Source organism: Ostrinia nubilalis, chromosome 9, assembly GCF_963855985.1.
Source record: "Ostrinia nubilalis chromosome 9, ilOstNubi1.1, whole genome shotgun sequence".
Classification (NCBI taxonomy): Eukaryota; Metazoa; Arthropoda; class Insecta; order Lepidoptera; family Crambidae; genus Ostrinia; species Ostrinia nubilalis.
In genome coordinates, this window is record NC_087096.1 from 7,120,287 (window position 1) to 7,140,546 (window position 20,260).

The 20,260-nt window shown below is 35.3% G+C and overlaps 1 protein-coding gene across 1 annotated transcript in view; it reads right to left on the reverse strand.

The window, feature by feature from the left end:
* LOC135074520 (putative inorganic phosphate cotransporter) overlaps positions 1-17,853 on the reverse strand; it is a 39,751-nt gene extending 21,898 nt beyond the window's left edge. The window contains exon 1 of the mRNA XM_063968837.1: positions 17,619-17,853. Within this exon, the coding sequence (XP_063824907.1) occupies positions 17,619-17,748 (130 nt within the window). The 5' untranslated portion in view covers positions 17,749-17,853. The remainder of the gene's footprint in view (positions 1-17,618) is intronic.
* Between the last annotated feature and the right edge of the window lie 2,407 nt (positions 17,854-20,260).

Sequence of the window (20,260 nt, forward strand, 5' to 3'; positions counted from 1 at the left end):
GTCATTGTCACAGGTGGTCACATTTCTGAGACCCCCCCCTCCCTAGTGTGACGTCACATGTTTTGCAATTTCACATCGAAAAATTATTAAATTAACAGCAGTTCCGAAATTAGTTTTATTTCCATTTAAATTAAGTATTTTTTTTATATGAAATCAACATTATATTAAATATTTGAAACAATTGAAATGTGATGTCACGAAACTTAGGACCCCTCCCACCCCTTGTCACATCATGTCACACTTTGTCAACCCCCTCCCCTCGTCTTTACGTGTGACGTACTTTATGGATGACCCCTAAGGGTAAAAACTTACATTAAACCAAACAAAATTCTTAATCATTAATCACTGGAAGCGCCATACCGATCCGACATTAATAAACCAGTCTGTTTATGTAACAAACGGTCAAGTTCACCGCACGGCCGAATTATGCCATGCCACGCCAACTTGACCCCTACCATTCGCAACTTACAGACTGTTATGCCGTGCAATAATTTGCCGAATTGCGGGTAATGCAACTATCGGATTTGATTCGTCTGACAGGCGGATATGCGACTGGCAAGCATTCTACTTTCGATGCTAGTATATAAATACGAGTCATGTCAGATTTAGTAACTGTTATGTCAACGCGCATAACGATTAATAATACAACAGATGCAAATTGGTAGGAAAGTAATGCACGCTCTAACGATACACAACTAACGAACTACTTTACGCCCGTATTCACAAACATTACTATGAGGTCTCACAGTGCGCGTGGACGGACAGGGTCACATACGAATCAATCACAGAGCTCTATCTTCACTTAAGCAAGCATCTTTTGTGAATACGGGTGTAAATAGTTGTTCTATATTGTCATAACTGAATTTTTAATCAGTTTAATAAATTGACCACGAAATGATATTGGCAATTTCTTAATCTTCTTAGTAATGAAATCTCCAAAATTAATATCTCCATTGCATTGTTGCATAGTATTGGTTGTAAAAATTGGTTTTAGGCTGTGTATTTCAATATGGGATGTCAAAACTTTATGCCAAAACAAAAAATAGAGAACCTTGAAAATAATGTAGAGTTCGATAAACGTGCGAAAGAGAGTTTAAAATACCTAAATATTATGTGTTAAAGTATGAAATTGCCGATTTGTATAAAGAAATTAACCGAATTTATGGACATTGTTATTGTAATAAAGCAATTTAATACTTTACCCAATATTAATTAATACAACAAAATTAATTGTTGTTTTAAATCTTGAATTTGGAACGTCATATCAACGTCACATCTAAGGTGGATTGACATGTCGAATTGCATTTTTGAATGCATGTAATCACAAATGAGGGCACTAATTAGTTTTCTAGTTGTTGCTAGCGTATATTTTGTATACGCGCACGTGTTTTTGTTGAATAAACATTTTAAGGCGCAGATGGCGGGTGGAGAGAAACCCGCGAGTAGAGTGGCCAATTCTTAAACTAAAAATAGGACAATTGAATGGGCGATATAAAACGATATTATAAAGCAATATGTGAACTACATCCTAGACAGGATCTCATTTAATTTTAACATCAGGTGCGATTGCGGTCAAACCTGCCTAGTTGCATAGCTCCGATTTGAAAATTAACTGAGAGTGAAGCAGACATTATAACGTTTAGTTTAGTAGAAAATTTAGTTTAAAGCATCATTAGTAAACAATGACAATTAATTATTTATCTCAAACCGATACTTACATTGAGAGCTTTGTCAAGTATGCCCTGTGTAGAGCATGTAGTATGTAAACATCTTGACCAAATATTATCTTGATAAAGGCAGCTTTACGATCTCGAATAAGCTAATTTTAACACAACAATTATATAGCTCTTAATGCTGAAGAGAATAATAATAATAAATAAATATCTTTGGACATTTTACACTGCGCCTCTAGTCCCAAACTAAGCAAAGCTTGTACTATGGATACTAGACGACGGGATAAACATACTTGTATACTTTTTTTTTGTAAATACATATTATACATAGAAAACACCCAGACCCGTCACAGAAATTAAAATTCATCATTTCAATTTCTGCCCGGCCGGGAATCGAACCCGGGACCTCTCGGCATAGTAGTCCGTTCTGAACCACTACACCAAACGGCCGACATAAGTAGGTACATAAGTTGTTAATGCTTTGACAGATAGGTTCAATCAATAAACACACTATTAATTTTTATATTTATTTTTTACACCATACAATGTCCACTAAAATCTAATAGTTGTCAATGTGTAATTTGGTAGCAGATTTTGAAAGAAAGAAAGAAAGAAAAAATATTTATTTGGCACTAAAGTGTCATTTGCTTAGCAAAAGCTTAACTTTGTCCGACTATTGAAAAATGCATGGTAACCCTAACCAAGAGGGCCACACAGTGGCTCGCGGAAACTTCCACTGGCTTACTAGGTACAGGTAATTGCGAAGCTACATATCTTGGTCTACGCCGCCATTGGACCCGTAGAAATCGATTTCCCATTCTTACAATGTCAATCCCATAAATATTCAGCTACAGATATCGTAGTCGATAAATGTTTAAGGGTTGTCACGTAGAGTATCAAATTATGAATCGAACCTGAATGCGTCATGTCTTTTGAACTGCAGCCCCCCAATTGAAAATATGATTTTCTCATAGATTTTTCTTTTTGTTGAGAACTACTTAGATTAAAATATCGTTAAGGTATTAGGCCTATCACATAAATATTTTAAATTAGTTTCAGTTCTTTGATTGACTCCCTTGGATTTTCGAGTCAGCAAAAAACAGGTGGTGAAATCATTTTGGAGATATCGTTTACTCTACAACCCTTTCTACATAATATTTCCTATAGGTTCTTTGTCATTTCCTTTCAAATAAATTCAACTGAATTTAGTTCAGTACATGACAAATTCAACAATGTGTTTTAATGTGGAACCTTTACATGGACACTAAAGTAACAATACCTGTAAATACATTTTTGTTCTCTTTATTTAGGTAAGCATATTGTTTTAAGTAGGATTAACAAAGAACATGCTGTTGATCTGACCCGGTGCACAAAAGAGAGAAGTTTGATATTTTGGCGCGTATTCACAAACGATGCTTGCTTTAAGTGCAGCAGGAAATCGAACGCACAGCGTTGAATAGAGCTCTGTGATTGGTTCGTGTGTCACCCTGTGCCTTCACGCGCACTGTGAGACCTCATAGTAATGTTTGTGAATACGGACGTTAATCACAATGCCCCCTTGTGAAATTTTTTTCTACCATCTGAATGGTAATAAGAATAACTGAAGTCACAAAAATTGTGTCAAGCTCTACAAACCGCCCTAAGGCCAATTTAACGTGCTTAAAGTGGAATTTTATTTCTTTTCAGACAACCAAGCCTGCCATGTCCAGGTAAGTATCAGATCAGAAAACAAGTGTAACTTAAAGTGAATAGGCACTTGCCGGCATGTGCTATGTTACCATCCTAGACTGCATCTCACTTAACATCAGGTCATCAGGGGTGATTGCAGTCAAATATCTACTTTCGGAACAAATACACAATGTTATTTCACACAAAGTTTTGTCCCGAAAATCAAACCCAGAACCTCCGAGTCGAGAGAGTCCATTCTTTTAACACTAGACCATTGAGACGACTGCCTGTGGTCTTATACAAATAACGCACGTGTGGATCACGATCTGCACACGTAATGAGCTAACTTGAAAATATCTTGACACTTGCTAATCATACATGTTAGAGGTATTTTGTCAACCCTTCATTGGTAAACTGGTCTTTGGTAAACAAAACTGAGGAAAACGATTCTATAAATAGAACACTAATTTAAACAATAAAATTTGTTTATAAGTTTAATAAACGGTTCTTCGATGCAAAAACATGGAAACACAACGAAATACCCGAAGTTATTTGTCTCTAATGCTCACCGCAAAAAGCTCTAAAACTTTTATTATTTACCTTCACGTTTGTTATTTGCTAATCAACTACATTTATTTATTTACTACTAGCTTTCCGCCCGCGGCTTCGTCCGCGTGGAATTTTGTCTGTCACAGAAAAACATTATCGCGCGCGTCCCTGTTTCAAAAACCGGGATAAAAACTATATCATCAAAATCGGTTCAGTGGTTTAGGCGTGAAAGCAAGACAGACAGACAGACAGACAGAGTTACTTTCGCATTTATAATATTAGTATAGATAACTTAAGTGCTTAGATATAACATACATACATTTCATAGAAAGATCTCTTAACTCAATAATACTTAACCACATTGGGATTTACGCGCCATTCGTTGAAATAGTAGGTATTTGAATTGATATCTTAAATCATCCTCATCATCATGACAGTCTACGGCGGTCTATGTCCGGCGTAATCCCCAAACTACAATCCCGTTTTTTTCATCCAACTATTACTGACAGCTATTGTTTTTGAGGTCATCGGTCCATCGAGCAGGGGAGCGTCTTATGCTATACTAGCGGCCGCCCGCAACTTCATACGCGTGTATCCCGTTTTACCCCCTTAGGGGTGGAGTTTCGTAAAATCCTTTCTTAGCGGATGCCTACGTCATAACATCTACCTGCATGCTAAATTTCAGCCCGATCCGTCCAGTGGTTTGGGCTGTGCGTTGATAGATCACTATGTCAGTCAGTCAGTCAGTCACCTTTGAGTTGCATATTTTTAGATTTGGCTAGACTATATACCCGTTTATCTCTACCTTTTTCTTCGATAGAATTAGATACGGTATTTATCTACAAAGTAAGTTCTAAGTCTAACGCAAAGGTTTGGTAAATTATGATACGTACTTATTCTTATTGCTTTAGCCTTCCTTGGTGAAATCTTCAAGACATAGATTTCTGTACAACAAAATATGTAAATGCTAATAAGTCTTAATACGGCAATCAGCAGTACACCTGTACGATAAACGTATGTTTTCCTAAAGTATTGTTTTCCTTAACGGGCTATATTTATTGACATCTTCCGGAGACCGACGATTTTGCATACCATTTCTAAAACGACAGTCCACTGATGAGTCAACCAAACGTATTGCAGCCAGGGTCAAAGCAACCTTGTGTTGACTGCAGAAAGGAAATCGGCAGACAATCAGTACCTACCCAACATTGTTGTGAAACTAACTCGTTGCAAAATGTGTATAATCGCCACAATTCAATTGTGCACAAAAACTTATAAATCGGTCAACGTAGACATGTCAGGTACGACATTTTCTCAGTGATTAATGCTCTGAAATAAAATGCGCAAGTTTGGTATTAAAAGTAATATGATCGAAATAACATTGAAGCGATAGCAAACTATTAATGTACTGAATATCAGCAAATAGAACATTATGTTATCTGTAGCAGAAGTTCCTTTCACCAGTAATGATTTTATGCACTTCTTAGTGACCTATGCACGGTATTAGATTAGTGGAGTCTCAATATAAAACACACTATAAAAAATATTTCGTTATTGAGATTAATTCGAGGTAGAGCTTTGTCTTATTTATAATACAGGCCATATTATTCATCATAACCATGTTTATTTGATGAAAAGTAAATGTGGTTGTAATATATCCAACGTAATAATTAAGTGTGATTAAGACCAAATAAGCACACTTTAATGATATTAAACATATTTTAGTTAAACACGCAAACTATTTAACTGTCACATCTAGCGGCATTCCGCCAGTGCATGTCTCCACATTAGGGTCGTGTCGTATCGTGCACCAGAACTAGTTCTTAATATCGCCACACAATAACGTAATTGACATAACGTTAGCAGCACTAATCGTTCGCACGCAGCTAACCCGGTCCAAATCGCCTCTTTCGAAATAAATGAACTTGAAGTTTAATACGCATTGTAATGGCCTACTTTCTAATTATAATATTAGTTTTTTGTCCACAAAACGTAACCGTTCCAATTTTACTTGATTTGTTAGTTATTTTTGTAAAACATAAATAGCTATAAGTAGCAGAACCAAGCTCACATTTACGGTTTGTCGTTTACAGCTCTGTCTTTTAGTCCGCCGTTTTGGCTCGCTTGATATTTTTACTAAACCGTACCAAGAATATCCGTAACTTCATTTATGGTGATGAAATGGGATAAATCTTCCCCAATTTTCATCCCCTTTTACGTTCTTGGAAAAGGACGAATTTCATCACAAATTAGTTCAGAGGTTAGACGTGAAAACTTAATAAATTACTGAAAATACCAGTACCTACATTCGCTTTTTTGGTTCCTATTAATGTTAATTTCATTGTTAGTAAAAGAAAAACAAAATTTACAAAACATTACGTAGAACCTACTTATGTAAATACGTAAAACACTCCTAAATGTCATTACACTTATGTTTAAAAACCGCTATCATTTACTTATGTTAACCACAAACAAACTATTTGTGCTAAGGCATTACCATAATGCAAATAGATTGTTTGATCAACATGTGAAGCACAATCCATTCTGCAATTATTTGCCTCTACGAAAGAGGTCAAATAAATCACTAACAAGTTATACACATCCTGGTACAATTGTTATTGAAATTACGTAACGAGAGTGTTCTTATGGCCAGTTTGGACAGTGCTGTGTTTTGCATCCTTTAGCAATATTTTGCATCAATGTTACTAAAGTCATAAACATAATATCATCATCATTTGATTCCATCATTGAAACTTATGGAAAGTGGTTCAGGTTCAATATTCATTATCATCAGGTCATTAGTCTTCGCTGCAGGAGCACGATCCTCTCTAATTTACGAGAGGAAAATGGAGGATTTGGTTTACACTCTCCAGACTCTAGTCAGACGGGTTGAGGAGTAGGTTCAATAAATAAATCCTTTTAACTAAGCATTTTGTAACACCTTAAAAGGCCTTCTAAGAGCTCCATGTTTTGGTCCTTTTGCAACTTTAACGGAAAAATGGATTAAAGTGTATACTCGTAGGAGGCATGGGAATATGTACGGGATATGTAGAGCTCGTCGACCACAATATCTATCCAGCTTTTTCCTATCCTATAAATGCTATCTGTATAGGTAGTGAGTATGTTCACCTCATATAGCATCCGTATCAATAACTTTTGTTATGATTGCATCATCGAAATTGTAAAAACAATTTGTATATTTTTTGTGATTTCAATGTTAGTGACATAGTAAAAGTTGTCCGTCCGTATTGATAAGTTTATTGGCCTCTGATGTAGTATAAAAATTGACATTTGGTATTTCAAAATTGTTGTTCACTTACGATAACATCTTACAGGCATGTATTTTTGTCAGTATAGTTTCGTAATCTATTAAGAGTATTTGGGATTTCGAAAGATTTTAATTCATGTTTTCCTTATGTTCAAAATAGGGAAAATGTAGGTAAGTGCTTCCTTAATTAATACGTTGAGATTCTTGTAAATTGCGCTGCTCTTGCGCACCCCACTATTGTCACATATGTCACATATTTCATCAACCAATTTATTTACCTAAGTATGATAATGACAATACAAATAAAAATATTTTGATGTAGGCTAAACAAATTAACAAAGCTAAACCAATTTATATCATACTAGCTTTCCGCACGCGGCTTCGCCCGCGTAAAATTTTATCTGTCACAGAAAAAGTTTATTGCGCGCGGCCCTGTTTCAAAAACCGGAATAATAACTATCCTATGTCCTTTCCCGAGACTCGAACTATCTCTATGCCTTTCATCAAAATCGGTTCAGTGCTTTAGGTGTGAAAGCGTGACAGACAGACAAGAGTTACTTTCGCATTTATAATATGTATGTATTAGTAGGAATTTTATGTAAAGAATTTTGCCATAAAAAACAAACCTACCTTCATAAATCAGTAAACTCGTAAATAATTTAATGTTATTTTTAAGTTGTCTAAACCAGATAGTTATCTTTGATTCAAATTAATTAAATAGTAGCAGTTTGTAATTCGAATAAATAATAAACATAAATAATTAATTAACTTTATGTATGTAATTTATTATAAGAGCGTTTTATTGATTTAACATTTATCTGATTGTTAATCAAATGTATGAGTTTCTAGTAGTTGTTATTCGGACGGAAAACACCAATATCAGTTCTCAGAATCAGCACCAATTTGTGACACCTAGCAGTTAGAGATCCTTCAATAAACATTGATTTATGAAAAGCCTTCAAAATGCGTATGCGTGCATTCAGGTGAATTCAAGGGCTGTTCGATTTGCCACAAAGTCGATTCGTTACGAAAAAATGCATGTGTAAGTTCGTCATATTTTGGAGTATTATCATTGTAATCAAAAAACTAAGAGCTATTCAGTTACAAGAAATTACTTACTTACCAATTAGTTTTGCACGTACTTAAACAGACATCAATAATAATATTAACACCAAAATATGCAAAAGTTTACGTCAATTTCATTGCGGGAAGTGGATCAAATCAACGAAAAACACTGAAAGAAAACAAATACCTACGTCATGCTACGTCATTATATAATTCCCCTGCTCGCACCTATACATACACACGTATTTTGTAAATATTTGAAAAAATGACGAGTGACGTACAGCAACTTAATTTCAGATCTACGTAAACTGAAAACAAAAACATAGGAAAAATCCTATGTAATAAAAGTAAAAAAACTCTCACGCATGTTACTAAATAATACAGAATATGAGAGGAAACAGAAAGTGAGATTTAAGCGTTTTTTACTACAGATGGGGACTCTACCATTTATTGCAATTTTTTATAACATATATAAATAGTAAAGTTGCTGGGCTGGTCTGATGAGAGGTGGGAAAACATACTTTATTACTAAAATATTATGAGTTATAAGAAGTAGTTTTCAGTTCTTACCTAATTATTGAGTTAGATAAAAGATTCTACGGAATTCTCTCTCTTCAACGCTCTGGTAGCGCGTGTACTTATACCATAAAACCTTTAAGTGTTGGGAACTTTTTCAATTATGTACTAATACGATTTTCCTGTGAACTACGTTTGGGGGACTCACCAAAGCAAAAACACTGTCCCTTATACGTCCATCCTTAAATAAACGAGCACTCACGTAAATACCCGTTGAAGTATTTTTAAGATGGGTTTTTGTATCAGTCACTACTATTTTTAAGTGCTATCATTAATATGCCCATTAACTCCTTCAAGTAAGCTATGTTAAAAACTGCTTCATTACATTATGTCCAGGAACGAACTACTGACCCTTTAATCGACCAGTCCGATACACACTATTGGGCTTATTTATTGCTTTGTTACCCTTTTTATTTTCCACTGCAAAAGACAATAAGTGCATTCTTAAGAAAATACCTACAGTCTGCGCCAGTGGATAGACTAAAATTAATAGCAGAAGATACCTTGAGGCCGCAGTAAAATTGATCTCTATTGTGTCTCGATTCGCGGGTACTTGAAAAGATAGATTCGTATCAGTGGGGTTATACAATTTTAGAGTCAATGTTAATAAAATCTTCAGAGTATTGCCGCAGACTTTACAGGTAAAAATATCGTGAATACATCTGGCTTCATTTAATTTTTAAAAGTTCTAAGAACTATGCATCAGAATTGGACGGTGTCCTTTTATAAAAATTCGAACAAACATCTCAGACCCTGGCTGTCATTACACCACTTGAGATTAAGATTTACGACACCATTTCCATGTCTAATTGGGCCACGATCGGGTAAATTGCGAAAGATTCGCGACGCAATTTATCTCGTACAGTCATCGTCAAATAGTTCGTGACACCCAAAGTGGCCAAAAGTTGACTACACAACCTTATTCCAATGAGGATCAGTACTGTTGTAGAAAATTCAATAAAACTAGTATCTACGTTAATCTTTAAGACATAAGAAAGATATATCTTTTTGAATTATCCAAATCGGACCATTACTTACGAAGATATTAAGTAATAAACATAGGCCGTTTTTGCCGCTAAAAGTCAACGTACGCAGGGCCGCGTGACGTCACTATATCCGAATCGAGCGCAGCCGGCGTACTATTGGGATGGAAAATATTTTTTTCCAGCTAAACTATCAGTTTTAGAAAAAAACTTTTAATAACATTTATTCATCAAAATAAAGTAACCTATCGACCAGTAATTTTTAAAAATAAAAATTGTGAAAAATAAGTATCGCTATGTCCAAAAACCACATTTTCATAGGATTCGATGCAATGCGGAGACGCGGTTGGGGTGAGTGTAACTTAATGATTGTTTGTATTGAACATAGTAATAATAATACATAATATGATGCTAATACCCAGTTTCTGGCCTGGGGGGGGATAAGTCATACCCAGCTTATAGCCTGGGGGGAGGGGCAAGCCTTACCCAGCTTCTGGCCTTGGTGGGAGGGGGGGAGAGGCAAGTCATACCCAGTTTCTGGCCTGGGGGGGGGGGGGGGGGGTAAGTCATACCCAGCTTCTGGCCGAGGGGGAGTCATACCTAGCTTATGCTTATGGACTGGGGGAAGGGGCTAGCCTTACCCAGCTTCTGGCCTGGGGGAGGGGGGGTCAAGTCATAACCAGGAGGGAGCAGCTGTCCTTTCCTGCAGCAGCAGGCCCGCCCATGGGAACGGCGAATAGATAGGTAGGTACGTAGGTTTAACTCAGAAAAACTAAATAACAGGTAGGTATTGCGTGTACATCGAAATGATCTTCATAGCAATGTCTTGTAGCCTAGGCAGAGTGTATCTGCCTCAGCTTTACCTTATTGTTAGAAGTAAATAAATTAATACTTATACATTTTTATATTTTACTTGGAAGAAGATATGACTCTAATAACAACACTTATGAACACTTTATTTGAATAAATCGCCAAATATACCACCGCGGAGACCCCAATCGCGTCTCTGCGTTCCATAGAATCGTATGAGCGTATAGATTTATTGCGTTATTTTTCACAATTTCTATTTTTAAAAATTACCTATCGATAGCTTACTTTATTCTGATGAATAAATGTCATTACAAGTTTTTCTCTAAAACTGATAGTTTGGCTAGAAAAAAATATTTTCTATCCACGCAGTACGCCGGCAGCGTTCGGATCGGATATAGTGACGTCATCGTCCCCGCGGCGCGCCGGGCGGTCAGTGAACTTTTTTAGTAATTTGGCCATAACTTCGTCAATTTTTGTCGTAGAACAAAAATTTTTGGACTGTGTATTAAGGATTTCTTAGCCCTATAAATCTGCATTCACAGCTAAAAATCGAAATGATCCTCATTGTAACAAAGACGGTTGCCAACTTTTTGCCTACTTTGGATGTCACAAATTTTCTGACGCTGACTGTACAGTTTACTCTTCTGATTCGAATTAATTTTACGGCAAAACTTCATTGCCTTGACTTCCAAAATAGCAAATTAGTCTACGAAAATAGAAACTTCATGTACGATTTATGGTTCGGCGAAGGTTTTTGTGGTCGAATTTTAATATTTTTAACAGTTATTAATGTGTTTTCGCTAATTACAATATGTTTACGTGCATTTTAAAATTATGCATAACAAATAAGGTGTGATTGGTTTGGCTATTGAAGATGAAGAATATGATCCTAAGATGAGTAAATTACTAGCGTACCTACTTGGAACATGGAATTTCTTCTATTTACCTACTGATTTTCAAAGATCAGGAGTCCAAATTCTATGACATAATGAGTTGAGCTTTTTAGACTATCCCGAAGCGTTAGGTATAATTTTGGTTCGAGTAGAGTAGGTATCCCGTAAAATGTTTTGTAAGGAAAATTTTTAAGTATCAGAAGATACCTAATCAGAAATAAAAGCGAGCTCAAGAATCTGTGCTATTTAGCTAAATGATCTTAGAAAATAAGGACCTAACATGGTTTTAGTGATAAAAATCGGATCACAATTTAATCACGGAATAATAATTGAGTTATTTATAGTGTCGTGCGAAATATCACAATTGCTTTATTGTCATCATCGTGGCATTATTTCACCTTTTGCAAAACATGTGACGTGATAGCCAGCTTAGGAAGGCTTCCTTTATTTTATATACAAAGGCATACAAATACACTATAGAACCTGCCACACATCAAACTGTAAATTTTCGATGCAAAATCGTACGTATTACAACTAAATAAGATGGTACATTGTTAAGCTTGGTATGCAGTCGTCTGTTAATTGAAATTTCCGTGAATAATTTATGTATGTCAGACGAATAATTTACATTTAATAAGGTAAATAGATAGGCAAACATCGCGAGATGTTGTTAGTTGTTGGTTGTTGCCATCGGAATGGTATCCAAAGGATCCTGTGACCAGTCGTGACTCTATGATTTTCACCAGTTAATGTGTTTTTCGTTCGAATATTTTAGCGATATCATTGATATCTTTGCATCCGTTATGTATATTTCAAATAGTTAATATTTTTTCGTTGACAACAACTCACCTAATGTTAAAAGTAGATAGATGTGTTAATGTTGTCTCGGATGGTATAAAGGTTCCCAGTGCCTATTCACTCCTGGCTTACTGTGGCCTACTGTGGTCTAAGTACCACTGCAAGAATCATAATAACTGTCAATTTGTAAACAACACGTGAACTCGATTACACGGGGATTCCTCGCGGTGAGGCATTTGTATTCGTGAATAGGCTCTTTTGTTCGCGGATAACGAACTCTGATCGAACAATTTCCGCGAGTGATCGAATGAAATCGATTCGAATAGCGATTGATTAGTACACTGAAAAAAATGTTGGTATTCATTAACTCAAGTTTTAAGCAGTGACTTGCGCTCTGGATGTTATTTACATCGAAACTGGTAACAAAGATTAACTTAATAGGTATTGAGAGAAGTGTAATTTTCCTGATTCGTAACAAACACTATACCAAAAGTAGCAGTTTTCCCCTTTATCACTGTACTAGCGGCCGCCCGCGACTTCGTACATGTGGATCCTGTTTTACCCCCTTAGGGGTTGAATTTTGCAAAATCCCGTCTTATTGAGCGCCTACGTTCAAAATTTGAGACTCCTAGCAAGTGCTAAAAGTGCTAAAAGTGTAAAAGCGAAAGGTCACTGACTCTCATCACGAAATCTCAGAAACTACAAGACCTTTCGCTTTTATAAGAATTTGATTTTTTATAAGATTTTGATTTAAAGCGGAATTAAGAAAATTTCTAAAAGAAAAAATGTATGAAATATATCTAGGTAGTTATTTGTAAATTGAACACGTCATACTATAGTCTAGTAATTGAAAATCAAATCGATTGAAAACCTGGCGAAAGTGTCAAGGTTAGCACACAGTTTAGTAACCAACTAGGTATCCGGTACTCCGGTGGCGACTGTTGGCGCCGGCGGAAAAACTTATTTCCTCATTCTAAAATTAAATTGTGCCGTCCCTCGCCACGGTGAGATCGCTTGGGAAAAAATGGTTTTATTATATTTTTTTGTTTGTTCAAGCGAGACTATTTCCGTGCGTTATTTTCAAGATTTTTCAGGTAATATTTATTACGTTCCATATAATGATAGTAACCCAAGTTCTTCTTTCATTTTAATAATAAAACACAGAGCTATAAACCTTTTAAACTTAATGAGAGGACAATGATTAAAATGTAGAGATGTCATCCTAAGGAATAGCCAAAGACTGACTATTGTAGAAAGATTGAAAATAATTAGGCATTAGTAACTCCAATGGTAATTGCACGAACCATCGATTAAGGTTTATTTATAGACATCTTTCTAATTTGTTTTAATCCCTTTACACTTGGCTGGTTTGAAACAGATGTTGTTAAGCAAGTAACATAATAGATATAACTACGAGTATTTGAAAACGACTCGCTTATTAACAACATTCTTTGCGATGTCAATTAATTAATTTCATGCATTAAACATCTATATCGCCGTGTAGAATGTAATTAAGAATAAGTATTACCATTATTAATAATCAGTGTTGAACATAATAAAAATAAATAAAGTTTAATCGATTAAGTGCTGAATTAAATGCTTCCTCATTGAAGTAATGCTTTTATGCAGTACCACTACTCAGAACATCAAAACTCTTTAAGGTTCTAAAAGGGAAATTCTAAAACATCCTGCTATTTTAGATGCCATATTAGCTTTGTAAAATTATACGTAGGTCGACGACGTGGTTCTATCTACACAGGATCTCACAACTTATGACGACGAACGAGTTTTTGGACCAGAGACGTGTATGTATTAGGGTGGTCCTTATTTTTGGACTTTTGAATTCTCCCCGGGGCACTTTCTCATTCGATTATATACCTCTAAATATGAAATTAGCATTTTTTTTTTTTTTGGTTAAGATTTAGAGGTCGCTACCAGCTGTCAAAATATTTACAAAAAGCTTTGAAGATCTTAAATCATGGTTTCATAAATGTTTTATTTAAGTGTTTATATCACATTTTAGGTGCAAATGAACATCGCATAGATAGAATAGACAATCGCTTCTTGTCCCCTTCTCCCCTCAACCCCTCTTCTGTACCGACCATGGTACCGACGCGTCGAGATACTAACAAGTAAACACTTATCTCTTAAAAATAATTGATTCAAATAATGTACATTGTACATAATATCTTAGTTCATAGCAACAACAATAATTTTGTAATATTTTTATTTGGCTTTGGCTAAAAATAAATGAATCTAACAAATATAGATTTTGTGTTTTTACTTAAAATTCAAACCTTGGTAGCGACCCCTAAATGTCTTTTAAAAATTAAAAAAAAAATAATGAAAGACTTTCATATGGTATATATTCAAATTACGTGGTGCCCCGCAAAATATAAGAAAAAATTTTTTTTTCGTAGGAATAAGGACCACCCTAGTATGTATGTTACTAACTCTACAGACTTGGTCAATTTGGTCAAGTTTCTTAAAATCTGACTGTCTCACTTACATTTTTTAAGACAGTTTAAATTTTCTTCATATTTTATTGAAAACGATAACTACATAAATTCCAGCCAGCTTACCTAATTCCTTACATTGTAACATTCGAGTAATAAAATAAAAATCCTCCAATGACCCGACTCTATATGGAAAGTGCACCGGCCTCTTATCTGCTAGTTAATAAGGCTAAGATCTTTCAGATTTAATTAAAATATTCCTAATAATTTGGTACTGTGTTTATTTATTATGATAATGTAAAGGAAAACAAAACTTTAACTGTAATTTTCAGAATTTACCTAACATAAAAACTACACAGATGTACCTAATTAAATTACTTTGGATAGGTGTCGTCGACTTACTTATATTTTTTTTTATTTAAGAAGAGAATCATTAGTATTTAAAACCAACCTGGTAAATGGTTAGGTGACTGAAATAAATCACTTTATAGAAAGTTTTTGGTAATTTTATAATAGTTACTTATACACTCGACATCAAATAAATCGCACCTCCCGCGACAAGCACTTTCAAACGTATGCATCCACACTTCCCACCAATATTGGCACCATTTAAAAGCCTAGTTCTAAACTTTATTTCATTAAAGTAAAGGTTTTTACCCCAAAAATGTGTCTTTAGAAGGATCCAGAGTCACTTGTTCAAAAAATAGGTAGTTACGCTTGAGTCAATTTTTATGGCTATGAAACTGTTAAGTTGGGATTAATCGCTATCCATCTGTTAAAGAAGACACGTGTGATCATTATTTGGTTTTATAACCATAGGTCTAATTGATCCCAGAGGTGAGCCCAAAGTGAGGTCCTTTTTCAAGTCACATTTATGGTATAATTATGTTAATCATTTATTAAGAAATTAAATGTGTTTTTCTTTAAGGATATTTATTGTGCTTTCAAATAACACCAATATTGTTGGGGCACCATGACTGTGTCAGAAGAAAATGTTTAAAGTTCGCGTCGCGGAAGGTGCAGTTTATTTGATGTTGAGTATGTTTTGATGAATATGTTACAGTCAAAACTAATAATCGGTCAAAACCATTTTTGACTGGAAAATTCATTCAAAAGTTGTTTTGACGGTGTGAATCAGTTAAAATCTCTTTTGACTGATTTTATAGTTAAAAGTAGTTTTTACCGATTAATTATGTGTTATGACTGTAACAGATACATCGATTATTTTAACTGTTTTCTCTCATTAATCCTTTTATTTCTTCAGTGATTGATGTCTTCGCCTTAAATGAAGCCTGCATTCGTTTGCGATGGAACTTTTGCGCTTGGCACACTTCTCTCATCGTTAATACTGTCACTTGTGTATATGTTATCGCACAATGTTTACATATTTTACCTCAGTATTTTACTTGCTTAATACGAAGGGCTTTAACTTTAGTTCAAGGTAAATTGCTTATTTAGTAGTCGCAGAAAATGTTGAATTATGCTTCATTTGCAAATTGTTAAACTGGGTTACTGTGTCAATAAGATTATTGGTTACGATGTGATTAGCGGTTAAATTAACATTTTCATATACCTAAATCTAATAAAATTTTAATGTCATGCGGGCTGTCATTGCTAGCTAAGGTTTAATTTAAATTCCTTCAGTTCAGTGCACTTTATTAGGTACTCGATTTTGTAAATCGGTTATTCGATTATTCGCATATGAAACACTCAAAATCAACCTTACGATTGGTATACTCCAAAAACCCGCTAATCAAGGCTCGTCATTTCTTAATACTTAATACGAACTATAGTCGATATTTTACATTATTTGTAACTTTCCCTTAGGTAGATAATAAGCACATCTACCGTTAGGTCATCTGTTTACTTACCAAAAGTACATAATTTATGAGTCATGAGACAAACAATGACAATAACAAATACATTAAAAAACAAGTACCTACAATGCGGAATTTATGTTTCATAATGTGCAATTATTTGCATTTGCCAAAAATAAGGCTCACTGATCAAATACCGAACTTCCTTTAATAGTATATTAAAAATAGGCCAGTCCAGTCGTAGTCCATTCAGAACAAAAAAAAATTCCGTGTGGCTCAGCTATGGTTTTGCTCAGCCATATGCCGTAAGAACAACGACCTGTGTCATCTGTGCACTTGACCCCATAACTTAAGTATCATACACCTGAAAATTTACCTTGAATCATTATTTAGCTATCTTTAACGCACATCGCGTGGCGCATCATTATCAGTGGTGTGATAACAGATTTATTTACCCAAACTATTTGTTGTTACGGATGATTAAATACTTACATAAACTCGTAATATACTTTTTTTTCTTTATTTGGGTTTATTTTCGATGTATAATGGTTTTTTTGAAATACCTAAGTGTATTTGTAACTTGTTTTTAATGGTCTTGTAAGAAATAAAAGTATACCTACCGAATGAGCTACTATTAATAGGATACTATTTTCTGAAAACATAAATAACTGAACTTTTCGCTTAAAATCTTTCATCATCAGCAGCTCTTTACAGTCCACTGCTGGACTATGAGCATCCTCCACTATAGTGGAGGGTTTTGACATAATCCCCTCGCTTGGCAGGTGGATTGGAGATCGCAGTTTAAACGATTGATGTTTTCCAGAAAGCGCTACTGCCCGTTCTCTAAAATCTTAAGTAAGAAAAATTAAGTGCGCTCTACCTTATGAAACCTACTAAACTAGAAAGATGTTAAGATCTGATGTTCTTTGTTATTCGTCAAACTAAAGTTTTTTTGTATCTAATGTTCGAATTGAGATTCGTGTAAATAAAAAACGTCGTCTAAGGAGTTTAAATCCTACGGGTATAAATAAATATATAGGTATTTTAGAGACTAAACACTACCTCTTCTTGAAAAACTTCCATCGTTTTGTTCTCTCAACAGGGGTGTCCATTCAGCAACAGGATCCGCCTCCGTCTTCTGCACTACATTAAGTATTGATTTTCCCGCCAAAACTTTCTGCAGCACATTCATTTTGGTTTCTTTCTATAATATATTTTTATAAACAAAGATGTCTTGTATTTAATTTTAATGTTTTTATATGCAGACATTCCACGGCACCGTATCACCAACCGCACTCGCGACTGACCGAGAAGTTATACTTATGAAATTAATTGTGTGTTTACTGATAAAATGCTAGCAATAATTAATTGGGTAATTCTCAAGCAAACAACTACATTTACGAGTTACGTTGTAATGAGATATTTTTTTGTATAAATCCGGTTAACGTGATAGTTTGTAAATCAACAAGAAATAGTGATTAATTTCACCTTAAAAACAAACAATAAATAATGTCACTAAAGAAATATGGATAGGTACAGACGACAGCATATCAAGAAAGCATCTTATCTGTTGTTGTGCTATCGACTGTACTCTAATTCCATCAGTACCTACCTACCTAATTATTTACATAATTTACTGTTAATTGCTTTTTACTCCTAGCATGGACCAAACTGTAGATGCCAACGTGAAATTATAACTCCGTCAGTTTATAATATAACACGTGAGATTGTAAACAACAGATTATAATCTGACGAAATTCAAAATTTTGTCAAAAGTGACAGAAACAAAGGATGCCTCATGTCAAAATTGTAATTCTAATTTGGAAAAATACCAGAATCTCCCAGCTATGTCCTACATCCGTAACGGCCGTAAGCCTTAACGTTTATTTACTAGCGGAAAAATACTTAGCACTGAACATTATCGGTTGTCAACAAACGCGATAATACTGCTTGCTTCACAACCAAAACACTACAATTGATACGTATCTACTGTACGACGAAAGAACTGGGAATCCTTACAAATGTCAATTATTAACAGTTTAAAAGTAGGTTATTGATTTTTGCGTAAAAGCACAGAATAAAAATAAGTACTACGTACAGAAGTTTTACTTCGCAAAGGTATTTAAAAAAATGTATGCTCAATGTCATTAACAATATGGTGTAAATTAGCCTGCCTCAAGAGTCAAGCACCATTTTGTTGACAAACGTCAGTGATCGGCACTGCGCCGAAGCTATAGGGCTGACTTCGGTAAAATGATGTGACGTGAGGTGCCAAACTGCGGAAAATGGCGGAGGAAATACATGATTCATACTTAACTCCACGGAATCCATGAAAAATCAATAGAACTAAAACACCCACTTTCTATTGATAACTATGTCAATTTTCACTCGACATTGGCAGAAATAAACCTCCCAGAAAGGTTTGGTTGCCATTAAAAAAAAAAAATTCAAAAAAAAAAAATACATGATTTAGCATGAATTATCATGAATAATATTAACTACTTATTTACCTCTCAGTGTCTTGAGGCAGCTTAAAAAAGTACATTCTGGGTTTTTATTATTATTTAGGCAGTTAAATACTGCACAGTATTTAGTACACCATTTTCTTTATTTTCTTCCATCATACACAAGAATACGCGTGCGTGAGTCAATGTTCGCTCGTATGTGAGGCCTTGTCGAATAGTACCCTGTAGGTGGGCCATCGTGCGTGTTTTGTTTTCGATGTAAACTCGCGGAGATGAACAGGCCTGGTAAAAGGCAAGAATTGGCCTAGTCATCTTCAGTTATTTGTTTGTTATACATATGATTCAGGAAATGATCTTATTATCTACATGAACTTTGATTTATAAAATAACTGATTGCATAAATGAATAACCTACGAGTCGTCAGAGTGGTCGTGGTTGCGCTGACGAGATACATGTTGGGGTGATGTCATCTCCGAGGGTAGCTCTCCTGGCGATGTGCTTCCATTTGTGACGGTTAGAGGCGTCGCGAGTACATTGGACCATGGTGGACTCAGTAGCCTTTGTGATGGCGTCTATCCAGCGGGTTGGCGATCGTCCTACCTAACGTAACCTACGAGTAAACTGCTAAAAACTCGCGGCTTCGTCCTCGTGGATTTCGTTATGTCAATAACAGCCTTATGTAACGTTTGTGATCTAAAAAAACCTTATTTCTTACAAAGATCTAAACTTACACAGGTTCAATCCACAGGATTGTCGTCAGGGCCGGATCTACCTATGGGCTGATTGGGCTGCAGCCCAGGGCCCCGGGGTTACAAGGGGCCCCCAAATCCCGCTAAATAGTAGGCCATAATTTGAAAAAAAAAATAGTTGTCTGTAAAGTCGGTTTACGGACGATATTTTTACGTGACAACGTCATAAGAAGTTTCAGCCCAGGGCCCCACAAATTCACGATCCGGCCCTGATTGTCGTAGATGAATCTTGAAGTATAAAAAAAAGGTAGAGACAGCTCTACTTACTCCAAAGTTCGTATTTTTAGCAGTAGGTATACCTACTCAGACTTTAGCTTTTTATTCGAAGATAGTCAAAGCAATTTCTTTTGTAGACATGCTCAAAAATGTATGAGAGCTATTTGTTCGAAACGCCTAAATTGCTGTAGGTACGATCTTTTTCTGAACAAACAAATTTTGAATTCGCGATTTCGTTCTTGCATAGCCAATTTCCATTCTTCAACTATACCGC